Source organism: Cebus imitator, unplaced genomic scaffold, assembly GCF_001604975.1.
Source record: "Cebus imitator isolate Cc_AM_T3 unplaced genomic scaffold, Cebus_imitator-1.0 Scaffold54, whole genome shotgun sequence".
NCBI lineage: Eukaryota > Metazoa > Chordata > Mammalia > Primates > Cebidae > Cebus > Cebus imitator.
This window is the reverse complement of record NW_016107369.1, coordinates 4,469,894-4,485,298: the sequence shown is the minus strand read 5'-3', so window position 1 is coordinate 4,485,298 and position 15,405 is coordinate 4,469,894. Positions and strand designations below refer to the sequence as shown.

Sequence of the window (15,405 nt, the reverse complement as noted above, 5' to 3'; positions counted from 1 at the left end):
GCTACTCAGGAGGCTGAGGCAGGAGAATTGCCTGAACCCAGGAGGCGGAGGTTGCGGTGAGCCGAGATCGCGCCATTGCACTCCAGCCTGAGTAACAAGAGTGAGACTCCGTCTCAAAAAAAAAAAAAAAAAAATTACACATGATCTAACTAGTATGTGGTACTCTGGATTCAGTTTTGGACAGAAAAAGGAAATTAGTAGAGAAACTTGTGAAATCCAAATAAAGTCTATAGTTTAGTCATAGTATTGTACAAATGTTAATTTCTTATATGTGATAGCATGTGCCATGGTTATTATGCAAAAAGTTTAACATTAGGAGAGGCTGGTTGAAAGGTATACCGGAATACGCTGCACTATCTTTGCAACTTTTCTATAAATTTAAAATTCTTCCATAATCAAAAATAATTTTAATTACATATGGTGTTCTACTTTACATTCTTATTCCCCCTTAGGATTCTAATCGTGTCTCCCTAATCATTGCCCTGATTCAGGTAATGCTGACCTAAAACTTTTTAAAAATATTTTTTAACCTCTAAATATGAACTGTTTGCACAGCTCATCTGGGGTTTCTTCTTTACCAAGACATGAAAACTAGATCACACTTGGGAGGTTTTAACTGTTTTCTGTTCCTAATAGATTTACCAGATATACCAGGGGGTACCTTGAATTTGAACTTCCCAAAGGGGACAAGACAGCGGTTAAAATAACATGCTCTGGATCTCTGGATAAAAGCAAGGGGACACTACATAAAATATGTTATATATTAATAGACTACCTTTATCTAATCTCTGGCCAAAAAGTACAATACGTAGAAAATCAATTAACAGATGGTAACTATTAGCATCTCAACAGTAACAAGCTGCACTGAAATAAATGCCCTTGCTCTGAAAAACACGATGCAAATTGCTCAACTATTCAAGGTAACAAAAACTCATAAAATCATACAGAACTGATCAATTGAGACTAAATGAGGAAACATGTATCTACCATAACTATTTAGTTTCTAATAACTAAATGCATACCCACCATTCTCTATAAACCCTATCCTGTAGAACAGTCTTCAAAAGTGCCACCAGTATGACATCATAACACGGGCCCAGGCACGCATGTGTGTATACACACATATATACACACAAACTGCAATAAGGTTAAACAACCTCAGAAGTTTGAAAACTACTATATGAAAGAACATTAGTGAAGGCTAAGCATTCAAAACCCTTCAAATAAAAAGAAACAAAAATAATAATACTAATAAATAATAACTGAAATTTAAACCCAAACTAGCTAACAACTAAAGTCATTTAAAAAGTAAAATGGTCAGGCACAGTGGCTCATGCCTCTTGCCCCAGGTACTCAGGAAGCTGAGGTGGGCTTGAGGCCAGGAGTTCAAGACTAACCCGGGCAATGTAGCAAGACCTAATAAATAATAAATAAAAGGTAAACTGATACACTAGAGTCCATTAAGGTCATAAAATCTGATCTGTTACATGGTACCAATATGTTGATAGTATTAAATATGACACAACAGTACTCTCACCTGGACCACTTCCAGAAAGATGAACAGGTAGAGTAATTCCTCTAAAATATTTCAACTCCCACACCTCTATTCAACCACTTATCATAATGTATCTGTTCACAAGTGGTCACATTACCCAGGAAAGAATGGGCTCTCAATACGTGCTTTCTGAATGAATGAGCATGTGGCAGTAATCTATCTCTGAGGTATTCTTACAAACCAATTCAATATCGAGACCTCAGAAGCAGAACATGCTGTATGCCATGCTACCACATTTAGGAGGCAGGCAAGTTCACTGAAAAATAATTAACAGCAACTAATGTTTGTTGGGGGGAAAAAGTCAGATCATGTAAGTCAGAAAAATAAATATAAAAACTACAACTTGAAAATGGACAATAAAGTGAACTACTTACAACTTTCTAACATTGAAATACAAGATGTTCTTTAAGGAGTCTTTCGTTACCCAGAATAATTTTACAAAGAAATTTGTTACCAACTTAAATTAGTAAGTTAGACCAATTAGTGAATGGAATGAAGTCCAAGCCCAATTATGTGTTCAAACTGTGTGTCCGATGCCTTGGGCGATTTTTTTCCCTTCAAGACTGCAGAAAAATGCAAAACAACCCTCTTGATTGCTGAGAAGGACTAAAATCATTTCTTTTCCTCACAAGTATGTGCCCAAAAGCAATTACTTTCTGCTCCCATCCATCACAAATCACCACCACCTCCCGCTTCCCATCCCCATCAAAGAATGCTATAGAGTATCTGACCACTTTCATTTCAGGCTATAAGAACCTCAGATTACAATAAAATTACAATGCAACAAAAACAAATTTTTCTAAGTATGTTCGCGTCCCCCATGGTGTTCCTACACTAATTTAGCTCCCTAGTATTAACAATCAAGGAAATCAGAACACTCTCAATAGAGGTTACAATAGAAATTATGAATGGTCCTTTTTTAAAGTTGTTACTGTTCATGGATTCCAAAATTCAAAGTACACATTACCAGGAGAGTGCTTTTCTGTCAGTGCCTAAATTTAAATGCAAATTACTACTTAATGATATGCAATTTTCCCTCTGAACCTATATATAACACTAATCAGTCAAATGTTTAAGAAGAATTACTGGCAGTTATTTAATAACAGTTTATTAAAAAAATAAACTGTCATTTTAGGTTTTAGACAATAAAAAGCTTATTGTCTAATCACCAAGATACATCAAAAAAAAAAAAATGGGGGCTATTAGCTCTACACATGATTGACAGCTTGATAGAGAAAAGCTGCTCCAGAAAGATTAGGAACTTCTAGCAACCACAAATGGGGTAAGGCAGAAGGCACGTACAGTATCTGTAGCTACTTCAATAAGAGAACTACTTCAACATCAAAAATTCAGAACCCAAAAATATGTAAACTATCAAGCGCTCATATAAATGAATGTGTGCCTAAAAGAGAAAGGAGAAGCAGAAAAACAGTTTACACCCAAATCAACAGAAGAAATCGCCCTGTGATTGAGTGTCCCAGGACCTGAAAACTTAATAAGGTTTTTGAGATTTACGAACACATTCAAGTTCCAGTGCAACTATGTTAAAATAAAATTGGAGTGGGGCACAGTGGGTCACATCTGTAATCCCAGCACTTTGGGAGGCCGAGGCAGGAGGATCACCTGAGGTCAGGAGTTTGAAACCAGCCTGGCTAACACGGTCAAACCCCATCTCTACTAAAAATACAAAAATTAGCCGGGTGTGGTGGCACACGTCTGCAGTCCCAGCTACTCGGGACACTGAGGCAGGAGAATTGCTTGAACCTGGGAGGCAGAGGCTGCTGTGAGCCAAGATTGCACCACTGCACTCCAACCTGGGCAGCAGAGCGAGACTCCGTCTCAAAAATAAAATAAAATTGGCATAAAATTCCAACCCTGCCATGCAGCCTCAAGTTGCAAGACACACAATAATAACAATAGAAAACACTCTGTGGGTAGTCTGGTTTACACTCTTCTAGGGAGTTCACATTAACTACAATAAATAATATAAATCCTGCTAACATCCCAGTAAAACAATGCTATTATGATTATCTCCATTTTACAGATAATGCAACTGAGACACAGATAGATTAACTCGCCCAATGTCATGGCGAGTTATGAGCAGGGATTTTAACCCCAGCAGTCAGACTCTCCAAAGTTCGTGTTAACCAATACACTGTGTTTCACTATAAGAATTATACAATGGTCATCCGTTTTTATTTTTTTAAACCTGATAACATTTTTGACTTCCAACACTAGTATAGCATCATGCAATAAGAAAAGTATGACAGAGGTACCCCCCATTCCGTTCCCAGCTTGCTGTTGCTCAGTAGCTAGCAAATGGAAGACACAGTGTTAAAAAAAAAAAAGAAAAAGAAAGAAACGTACAGACTTTAGAATCAAAAGACTCAAACAGACCCCTGAAAAAAGTCTGAGGTTCAGTTTCCCCATATGTAATATGAGTATTTACGTTATTGAGAAGGTCAAAGAAGGTAATATAAAGCACCAAGTGCAGTATACAGGATGAGGGTTTTAAAGTTTACAGACATCGAGAGGGTCCACGGATAGGCTTCAGGGTCGGACAATCTCAAAGTGTATTACAAACTGTATGTGTGCCCGCTTTTTAAATAATTGTTCCTGGCTTTCCACAAACTTCCAATAAATAAGTTATCTCCAAAAGGTTAAGAACCATTGGAATACATAGTATTTACTCAAAAAAGCTACCTTTCCCTCCTTGTTCTCACAAATTCTCCCTTTTACTTTAAGGATGACACACCAAGGCATCACAATAAATGTCAATTGTTTCTCACCACTTTCCTGGCTTGGGTAAGTAGTAACATGTGCAATCTTATGCCCCAATTCTCTAGCGACAGTCTAAAGAAGGCCCTCCAACACTGCTTCATTTCTCTCTTCACCGAGACGAATACACGGTATATACTCGGGGAGAATCATCCACCTAGGTGCACAAAGCACATGTCGGCTTGGAAAACCAAGTAGGAACCACAGCCTCAGGGTTGGACCGTAGAGACTGGGTGCCCCAACGCTGGAGGGTGAGGAGAATGTGTTCCCCCAAACTACTGGGAAAACCAGGGTTCTGACCCTCCTACACTTGTCCTCCTCCTCTCTCTCTGGAACTCTGGTGCAGGCAGGTCTTCTGGGCTCTGGCTAGGGCTGGAGAGAAACGTTACCCGAGCCGGGGGTTGCAGCGCGACGAAGTTCCAGCTCTGCTGTCCTAGGAGGCGGCGGCAGCACTCAGCAGAAGACAGGCTCTCCACCCTCCAACTGAGAGACCCCAAAGTTGGTCTCTACCCGGCCTGGGAACCGGCCCGGGGTTTTTCCGTTTCCCCAAGAAGCTTCCGCTTCCGGGTTATCATTTGCCGGAAGCAGTATGTGAATGACGTAAAAGTATTGCGCCGTTGGTGATTACGGAAGAAGCAGAAGTGTGGCGTGACCATGGTGAGAGAAGAGGGTCTAAGAAGGGATGTTATCAGGCCGCTTTTTGGATAGAGAAGGGAGTCAGACCGTGGCCAGATTTCCTCCACATTGTCCTTGCATATTTTCATTCTGGTTTTAGCTCTTAAACTTCTCCTAGCAGTGCCTGTATTGCTTTACTGAGTGGGGAAGAGGGTCTCGTTATTTGAGGCAAATAGGGAAGGGAATGGACAACAGAAGAGACTTTAAAAGATGCCGTAGGTTTGCAACTTTTTTAATTCCAAAATTTCTGTTTCAAGGGGAAGCAAAAGAAAACAAGGAAGTATGCGACCATGAAGCGAATGCTTAGTCTCAGAGATCAGAGGCTGTGAGTGTCTGGAATCAACTCCCCAGGGATATTCTAATAAGAGTCTATAGAGAGGATAAGTAGTAAAAATTTTTGTTGTTATTACTTTTTTACTTCTAATATTATTGTATATTAGATTTATATAGCATGAGATAACCAGTGTTTAATAGTAATTTAGCTGCTGAGTGATTACACTGGGAAAAGCGATAGGAATTAAACATTCTCTTAAGTGTTGACTTTTTCTACCATTATATGCTTTGTCTACCGAATCCTATTTAAACCTCATGTCAGTTCTGTGAAGTCCCTATAATTCTTTTATGTTCTTACCATTACACTACTACATTCCCCTGGGGTGGGGCGGGGGGAGTGTTTCTTGTTGTTGAAAGATGGCAAGGGTAGAGACCACGTTTGTCTTGTCTCCAGTGTCTGGTACTCAAATATTTTTGTCAGAGAAAATGGGGAAACTCCAAGATGTCTGCATTTTATAAGTCTTAGTAATACAAGAATCCAAACCACTGTGGAAGAAAGTGGAGAGATATTCCCTAGTATAAAGAGGATCAAAGCAGTGTCCATGCTTAAGTGTAGAATAAGCATAGCTATTAAATGATGACTGATCTTCTTTGAGTTTTAAGAGTCTCAGAAAGCCAAGCACAGTGGCTAGTGCCTGTAATCTCAGCCCTTTGGGAGGCTGAGGCGGGTGGATCACCTGAGGTCAGCAGTTCGACAGCAGCCTGGCCAACATGGTGAAACCCCTTTCCACTAAAAATACAAAAATTACCCAGGCGTGGTAGCGGGTGCCTGTAATCCCAGCTACTCAGGAGGCTGAGGCAAGAGAATCACTTGAACCCAGGAGGCGGAGGTTGCAGGGAGCCATCGTGCCACTGCACTCCAGCCTGGGAGACAGAGGGAAAAAAAAGAGTCTCAGAACAAAAGAATGGTCATTAAAGCCTTCAGAATTAATTCTTCTCAGGCTTTAGTATGGATGTATTGTGTAATTTTTAGGAATGACACCCATTAATAATATTTTCTTTCTACTTAAGGGCTAAGTTCTACATATGTGTTTTTACATTTTAGCCCTTTATAAGAAGCATATGGGGTAATATTTTCCCCCTACTGTTAAAGCATCTGGATCTTCAGAAGATAACTGTCACCCTATTTACCCACTGCTTGGAAGTGGATTTTGATCCTTGATATGAGAGATTCTGACTAAGAAAGAAATATGGTATAATCAGCTTTCATTTGCTCATTAACAGTTTTTATGCTTTATTGGCATTACTGATTAATTCTGACACTTCGAGGTACTGTACTTTCCACTAGAGTTATTTGCTCAGAAAGAGTATGCTAATATTAACATGAAGTCACAAAGTAGGATTTCTAATGTAGACCAAAAAAAAAATGGAACTTTAGATTTTTGAGATTTTAACTGCTGTTTTTTCTTCTCCCTTGAATTTAATTTACTTTTTTTTTCTAGAAAAGAAAAGGATAGATTAAAACCTAAAAAGAAAGAAAAGAAGGATCCCAGCACGTTAAAGGAAAGAGAAGTGTGAGTAATCAAACATTTGAAGTTTTCCTTTAAAACCATAGACCTCTTAGAAATCCAGGCTTTCGGCCGGGCACAGTGGCTCATGCCTGTAATCCCAATACTTCGGGAGGCCAAGGCAGGTGGATCACGATGTCAGGAGATTGAGACCATCCTGGCCAATGTGGTGAAACCCCTGGCCTGGCTAATTTTTTCTATTTTTAGTAGAGACTATTTTTAGTCTACTAGTCCTGAGTAGTCCCAGCTACTCAGGAGGCTGAGGCAGGGGAATCACTTGAACCCGGGAGGCGGAAATTGCAGTGAGCCAAGATCATGCCACTACACTCCAGCCTGGTGACAGAGCAAGACTCTGTCTCAAAAGAAAAAAAAAGAAATCCATGCTTTCCCTGAGCTGGTTTGCTAAGTCATTTGTTAGTAAGTCTAGCACAACTATGTAAATTAAAGTGATACCAATGAGCATATATCAATTCCAGTGGTTTGAAGGTTTTGGGATTTCATGGAGCAGTAAAATTTCTCCTGAAATCCTGGAAATATATCTAGGATTATTAACTTTTTATTTGCCAGGGATCTTTTAAGAGTCATAATTGTCATTTAACCCACCAACATTTCATAAAAGAGAGACTGTGTCACCAAAAAATATTTAAAATATATTGTCAGAATAAAGATCATTCGTTTTAAGTAAATGCATTTAACTTTATGAAAACTTTGCCACATTTTCCTTGTTTTTCTAATTTTGCCCAGGACTGGTAATGGATATATCATCACAGGTAGTTACTGGTCCATGTATCCTAGCATTTGGAATCACTATCATGTTCAAACCAGACAACTTGGGCTAGATGTGATACAGGTATACAGGTCCTGCTGTAGTATATAATCCTAACCCTAGACAAACTTTTCTCTATCACATTCCATAACAACACTTTTAGAATCCTATAAGAATGACAAACGTTGTAGTATCATTCTAGTCATGGCAAATGAGTTTATAGTAAACAGTCCCAAGCTGAGACTTCTTTTTTGCTTTTGTTAATGCTAAGGTATCAATGTGAATTTTACTTTGTTCTTGTTTTCTTTTTTCTTCAGTCCCCAACATCCTTCCTGCTTATTTTTCCAATATAATACACAGTTGGGCCCACCTTACCACATCCTTGTTGATACCAACTTTATCAACTTTTCCATAAAAGCCAAACTGGACTTGGTGCAGTCAATGATGGACTGTCTGTATGCCAAGTGTGAGTATCATACTTTTATGTTTCTGTGACGTTTGTACAGAATAGTCATATTTATACAAATACTTGAAAACAGGGAGATGGGGTTCTTGTTAGCTGAATTGCTGGCCATTTACTTTACAGTGGTCACCATGGCAATCACCATGTTTAATAAACTGAAGTATAGTGCAAACTTAACTGGAAAAGGTTAAACTTTCACAATTCTGAATACACTTAGAATGTTTCGAGTATCATTATGGACATCAATTTTGAACATAGGGGAATGTTCTGTTTGGGAATTCTGAATTTTAAAATTCTAGATAAATGAAAAATCTGTTTTTCAGTATGTATATTCCTTTAAGTTAACAAGGATATGTTCTCCCTTCTGCGCCAATATTGAAACACTAAGTAAGACATTCCGCCATTTATGATCACAGCCCTAAAAGTTAGATAGATGATGGTTGATTCCTAACTTGATTCAGTTCGGTATTTATTTGCACTACAGAGGATCTGAGGTAGTTTATTTACATTTAGGTATGCAATTTACCACAAAAGATTTTCCTTGTGTATTTGTATATCCTGTTCTTTAAATGATCTTCTTTCACTACCATGAATAGGAAAAAGAAAATTGAAGCCATGTATGTGGCCTGTCATAGTAAGATCTGTCTCATTTGTAACAGGTTTATATTTACATATTTTTCAGTTACCCTGTTAGAGGTACAAATGAAAATTAGACTTAAACTTTGCCACAGAGGATAAATTACTGGAATCAAAGGGAAAAATTTACCCCTCCCTTTTTAATTTTTAAAGGCTGGTATATAATGAACAACAGTTACAGAGTGAGCGATAGTAATGTAAATGTTTACTGATTTATTAAAATGAGCAAGATGAGAAGATAGGGGTAAGGGATGTGTGAAGGAGGTAAGAAAGCAGATTTCTTTAGATGCCTAAAATTAAGAATGACTGCATATATTTATTAGCTGTATGTGTTTATTAAGATGTGAAGGTAGCCACCAGATGAGAAAAAAATGGAGCTAATGGAATAAAATAGTCTTCTCTACAGATGAAAATTGATGGGGGTGGGAATGGTCAGGGGACAGTTATTTTTTCATGTAGGCCTTTCTGTATTACTTTTTAAAGCTATATGCATATGCTTTTAAAATAAATACTTTAGAAATAATAATCTAAAGTTGGGTTGCTACCAGACCTCTAAGAATGAGGCTTGGGTGACCTCGTATGGGGGAAGACACTAAACTTGTTAGTGTCTTTGTATTTCCCATGGTATTTCTAAGTGTGTGGCTGCTTCTCCAGGAACGCTGTGACCTATTTATTAATGAAACACGTGGAGGGTCAAAGCATGACCCTTTGGAGGTGAATTGCTTCCTTGACTCTGTACCTCCACCAGCAATATCTAGATGGTGACTGTTAGAGCTTTAGTCAGGATAGCTTTAGTTCTATGGTTAGGCTTTCTTTAGATATGTATACTTTTTTTTGAGACGGAGTCTCACTCTGTCACCTAGGGTGGAGTGCAGTGATGTGATCTCAGCTTACTGCAACCTCGGCCTCCCAAGGTTCAAGCAATTCTTCTGCCTCAGCCTCCTGAATAGCTGAAACTACAGGTGCATGCCACCCAGCTAATTTTTTTATTTTTAGTAGAGACGGGGCTTCATCATATTAGTCAGGCTGGTCTCAAACTCCTAACCTCAGGTAATCCATTCACCTCGGCCTCCCATAGTGCTGGGATTACAGGCATGAGCCACTGCACCTGGCCTAGATATGTATACTTTAAAATACAGCTGCAATGTATACAGCAATATACTCTCACTGTGCCTTTTCTAAAAATAAGCTTAATAAGAAAAATATCACTTTAATTATATATTCTATGTAACATGATACCTTAAAGCAAAGGTTGAAAAATATCAAGTACAAATTCAGTACCTTTTACTGTTTTAAGCTCTGCTTATTTAATTATTTGCTTTACTTGCCTTTATGCTTTATTTATTTATTTATTTATTTATTTATTTATTAATGCAGGGCTTTGGCTGTTGTCCAGGCTGGAGGGCAGTGGCATGATCAAAGCTCACTGCAGCCTCAACATCCCAGCCTCAAGTAATCCTCCTGCCTTAGTCCCCTGAGTAGCTGGGGCCACAGGCACATGCCATCACACCTGACTAATTTTTTTTTTTTAATTTTTATTTTTGTAGAGACAGAGTCTCACCATGTTGCCCAGGCTGGTCTCAAACTCCTAGGCTCAAGCAGTCCTCCAGCCTTGGCCTCCCAAAGTGCTGGGATTACAGGAATGAGCCACCATGCCTGGCCTTGCTTGCCTTTATACTTAAAGGAAGGCCTTTATCTTCTTCTTACCTTGAAAAGGCTTATTTAACCTTTTCATAGTTCCTGGTCTCTTCTGTTTCCACTTTATAATCCAACAAGGAAGGATAGTTTGCTTCCCATTGGCTTTCTCTTCTGCCTATGAATCCTGAGGCTGTTATTTTCCCTTTCCTTGTGGTGGTCTTCCTGAGCCTACTTGCCTACTTCAGCTGCAAGCCTTTGCTCACTTCACTGCTACATGGCTCTGAAATTTATCCTCTTAAAGAAGACATTGCCTTGTCTCATGTTATATCTGTATTAAAATAAAAAAGAATACATTGCCCTCTGATTCTATGACAGTCTGATCTCACTGACTTAGTACCCTCTGTTTTACAAGTGCTTTTTCTTTTGGACATCGTATTTTTTGTTAAAATTTCTTAGATTTTTCTGCTTTTAAAAATATTAATATACTTCTTTTTTTATTTTTATTTTTTTTGAGTTGGAGTTTCACTTTGTGGCCCAGGCTGGAGTACAGTGGCGCAATCTCTGCTCCTTGCAACCTCTGCCTCCCGGGTTCAAGCAATTCTCTTGCCTCAGCCTCCCAAGTAGCTGGGATTATAGTTGCATGCTACCACGCCCAGCTAATTTTTGTATAAAATAGAGATGGGGTTTCTCTGTCTTGGCCAGGCTGGTCTCGAACTCCTGACCTCAGGCAGTCTGCTCACCTTGGCCTCCCAAAGCGCTGGGATTATAGGCATGAGCCACTGCACCCTGCCAACATTAATATACTTCTAAAAAATTCTAGCATAAAAAATGAAAGTTGGGGCCGGGGCAATATAGCAAGACCCCATGTCCACACAAAATTTAAAAATTAGCCAGGGGTCCGGGCATGGTGGCTCATGTCTATAATCCTGGCACTTTGGGGCCAAGGTGGGCAGATCACCTGAAGTCAGGAGTTCGAGACCAGCCTGGCCAACATGGTGAAACCCCATCTCTACTAAAAATACAAAAATTAGCCAGTTGTAGTGGTGCATGCTTGTAATCCCAGCTACTCAGGAGGCTGAGGCAGGAGAATCACTGGAAACCGGAAGGTAGAGGCTGCAGTGTCCCGAGATCACCCCACTGCACTCCAGCCTGGGTGACAGAGCGAGACTCTGTCTCAAAAAAAAAAACATTGCCCAGGCATGGTGGCATGCATGTGTGGTCCTAGCTACTCGGGATGCTGAGGTGGGAGGATCACTTGAGCCTGGGAGGCTGAGGCTACAGTGAGTTGTGATTATGCCACTACACTCCAGTCCAGGTAACAGAATGAGACCCTGTCTTTAAAAAAAAAGAAGAAGAAGAAAAAGAAAAGAAAGTTGGGCTGGGCGAGATGGCTTCACACCTGTAATCCCAGCAATTTGGCAGGCCAAGGTGGGAGGAGTTCAAGACCAGCCTGGCCAACATGGTGAGACGACATCTCTACAAAAAATTACTTATTTATTTTTTATTTTGGAGACAGAGTTTCACTCTTGTTGGCCAGGCTGGAGTGCAATGGCACGATCTCAGCTCACCCCAACCTCTGCCTCCTATGTTTAAGCAATTTTCCTGCCTCAGCTTCCTGAGTAGCTGGGATTACAGGCATGCACCACCATGCTGGCTAATTTTTTTTGTATTTTTAGTAGAGATGGGGTTTCTCCATGTTGGTCAGGCTGCTATCAAACTCCTGACCTCAGGTGATCTGCCTGCCTCGGCCTCCCAAAGTGCTGGGATTACAGGCATGAGCCACTGCACCCAGCCAAAATTTTTTTTTTTTTAAATTAGACTAGGCATGGTGGCTCATGCCTATAATCCCAGCACTTTGGGAGTCCAAGGTGGGTGGATCACTTGAGCCCAGGAGTTTGAGACCAGCCTAGACAACATGGCAAAACCCTGTCTCTGCCAAAAGAAACCACAAAAATTAGCTGAGTGTGGTGGAGCATGTCTGTGGTCTCAGCTGTTTGGGAGGCTGAGGTGGAAGGATCACTTGAGCCTGGGAGGTCGAGGCTGCACTGAGCCATGTGCACTCCAGCCTGGGCAACAGAACAAGAACCTATCTCAAAAAGGGGGGGAGAAAGGAAATTTGCTTATAATGCATTTCCTCAAAGGGGCAATTATAAAAATTCATGAATAATCAAAAAAACAAAAAACAATTCATAAATAATCTGTGTGAGATGGAGGGTTACTTTTATTTATTAATGAAAATGGCCTATAATGCCAGCACTTTGGGAGGCCAAGGCAGGCAGATTACCCTAGGTCTGGAGTTCAAGACCAGCCTGGCCAGCATGGCAAAACTCTGTCTCTACTAAAAATACAAAAAAAAAATTAGCCCGGTGTGGTGGCAGGCCCCTGTAATTCCAGCTGCTCAGGAGGCTGATGCAGGAAATTTGCTTGAACCTGGGAGGCGGAGGTTGCAGTGAGCTGAGGTCATGCCATTGCACTCCAGCCTGGGCAGCAAGAGGGAAACTCTGTCTCAAAAAAAAGAAAAAGAAGGAAAATGGATCATACATTATTTTTCTTCTTTTTAAAACAGATTTACTGAAATATAATTGACTCCCTTTACAGCTATACAGTTCATCCCTTTAAAGTGTACAGTTCAGTGACTTCTAGTGTATTCACAGAGTTGTGCATCATCCATCACCAGTCAATTTTAGAACTTTCATTATCCCAAGAAGAAACCTGGAGCCCCTTAGCCATCACCCTGCAACCCTCACCATTCTATTTCTAGGCAACCGCTAATCTACTTTCTGTTTCTATACATTTCCCTATTCTGGACATTTCATAAAAATAGAATCTTAAAATATTTGGTCCTCTTTCATTTAGAATAATGTTTTTAAGAATCATTCATATTACAGCTTTTATCAGTACTTCATTTCTTTTTATTACTAAATAATATTCCACTGTATGAATAGATCACATTTTAATCATTTCTGCTTGTTTTTTATATTGAACTGTATATCTCGAACATTTTTCCGTGGCATGTATACATAAATGGGCTTTATTCTTTTATTTTTGAGGTAGGGTCTTGCTCTATCATCCAGGCTGGAATGCCATGGCCTGAACCAACAGCTCACAGCAGCCTCAACCTCCAAGTCACAAGCGATTCTCCTACCTCAGCCTCCCAAGTAGCTAGGACTGCAGGCGTACACCACCAAGCCCAGCTAATTTTTTTGTATTTTTAGTAGAGACAGGGTTTTACCATGTTGGCCAGCGGGTCTCAAACTCCTGACCTCAAGTGATCTGCCTGTCTCGGCCTCCGAAAGTGCTGGGCTTACAGGCATGAGCCACTGCACCCGGCTAATATTGGGTATTTTCATCTGTTTATCTTTGCCTCTCTTCTAGGTGCCACTCTTCCCAGTCTTTGGCCCAATAGACCTGTTTCAAATCTTGGCTTCACCATTTGCTCTCTACTTAATTAACTGCTTTGTGTCTCAGGTGCCTCATCTATAAAATAGGGACACTGATAATTATTTTCTTATTTATTTATTTATTTATTTATTTTACTTATATGGTTTTCTGTTTGATAGTTGTCAAATAGAAGCTCTCGAAATTTTTATGTGATCAGATTTACATTATCGGGTTAATTTCATGGTTTCTTTTGGTTCACATTTAAATTTTATTCTATCTAAGCTAGGCACAGTGGCTCACACCTGTAATCCCAGCACTTTGGGAGGCTAAGACAGGAGGATTGATTGAGCCCAGGAGTTCAAGACAGCCTGGGCAACATGGCAAAGCCCCGTCTCTACAAAAACAAATTTTTTTTTTTAAATTACTTGGACATAGTGGTATGTGCCTGTGCTCCTGCTTGTCAGGAGACTGAGGTGGGAGGATCACTAGAACCCAGGAGGTCGAGGCTGCAGTTAGCTGAGATTGTGCCACTGCACTCCAGCCTGGGCAACAGAGCGAGACTCTGTCTCAAAATAAAATAAAATAAATACTTTTTTTCCATCAGGAACTTACATTAATATAAAAATAATGGCAAAGTTCAGCTTAGTTTTTTTTCCCCAGATGTGTTTATAACAGATACCCTTTGGAATCTGTAGTTTGGGGTTGGGACAGTCTTAGTTTCTTTATGAATAGGGTTTTCTTCTACTCTAGTTCTTATTGTACATTTCAGTGTGTTAATTCTGCTGTCATTACAGAAGTGTCCTGGGTCTTTTTAAAACTCTGAGCAAGGATATAATTCAGAGAGAATTTCTTCACAAATTCTGTTCCTAATGTGAATTTTTTTCCCTGGCAGGTATCCCTTGTATAACTGATTGTGTAATGGCTGAAATTGAGAAATTGGGGCAGAAGTATCGAGTGGCTCTAAGGTAGGAAGGAGCTAGATTAGATCTGTTCTAGGCTGGTATACTGAAGATTCATCTATTTGCTGTTTAAAGATTTTTTAGCCAGTTAGTTTAAGTGAAAATCATATAAAACTATCTCTCACACAAAAACCAGTTCCAGTTAGAATAAGTATCTAAATCTTTAATAGAAAATACAGAGAATATCTTGGCCGGGCGCAGTGGCTCACACCTATAATTCCAGCACTTCGGGAGGCCACGGCAGGCAAATCACTCAGGTTGGGAGTTCGAGACCAGCCTGACCAACATGGAGAAACTCCATCTCTACTAAAAATACAGAATTAGCCAGTTGTGATGGCACATGCTTGTGATCCCAGGAGAATCGTTCAAATCTGGTTGGCAGGTTCGAACCTGAGACAGGAGAATCGTTCGAACCTGGGTAGCAGAGGTTGCCGTGAGCCGAGATCGCACCATTGCACTCCAGCCTGGGCGACAAGAATGAAACTCTGTTTAAAAAAAAAAAAAGAAAATAAAATACAGAGAATATCTTAATGATTTGGGAATGAGCAGGGATTTCTTTAAATGTCCCAACCATAGTAGAAGATTGATCAGTTTGACTATGCTGAAATTGAATATTTGTGTATAGCAAAAGATATTAACAAAGTTAAGAGACATATAATCAACAAAGGGCTTATTTTCAAAATGTATAAAGAACTTCACATCCATAAGAAAAA

At 39.8% G+C, this 15,405-nt stretch overlaps 2 protein-coding genes across 4 annotated transcripts in view; one reads left to right on the top strand and one right to left on the bottom strand.

Moving 5' to 3' along the window:
• The window catches only part of AREL1 (apoptosis resistant E3 ubiquitin protein ligase 1), a 53,221-nt gene extending 48,317 nt beyond the window's left edge, over positions 1–4,904 (bottom strand). For 2 of the 3 annotated variants that reach the window (XM_017528659.2, XM_017528661.2), the window contains exon 1: positions 4,642–4,904. The gene's annotated coding sequence lies outside the window, so the exon portion shown is untranslated. The remainder of the gene's footprint in view (positions 1–4,641) is intronic. The other variant, XM_017528660.2, reaches the window with a different exon arrangement.
• Positions 4,905–4,907: 3 nt separating this feature from the next.
• Positions 4,908–15,405, top strand: part of FCF1 (FCF1 rRNA-processing protein) — a 16,150-nt gene continuing 5,652 nt past the window's right edge. The window contains exons 1-5 of the mRNA XM_017528664.2: positions 4,908–4,990; positions 5,266–5,333; positions 6,784–6,855; positions 7,933–8,081; positions 14,626–14,698. Coding sequence (XP_017384153.1) covers positions 4,988–4,990; positions 5,266–5,333; positions 6,784–6,855; positions 7,933–8,081; positions 14,626–14,698 — 365 coding nt within the window. The 5' untranslated portion in view covers positions 4,908–4,987. The remainder of the gene's footprint in view (positions 4,991–5,265; positions 5,334–6,783; positions 6,856–7,932; positions 8,082–14,625; positions 14,699–15,405) is intronic.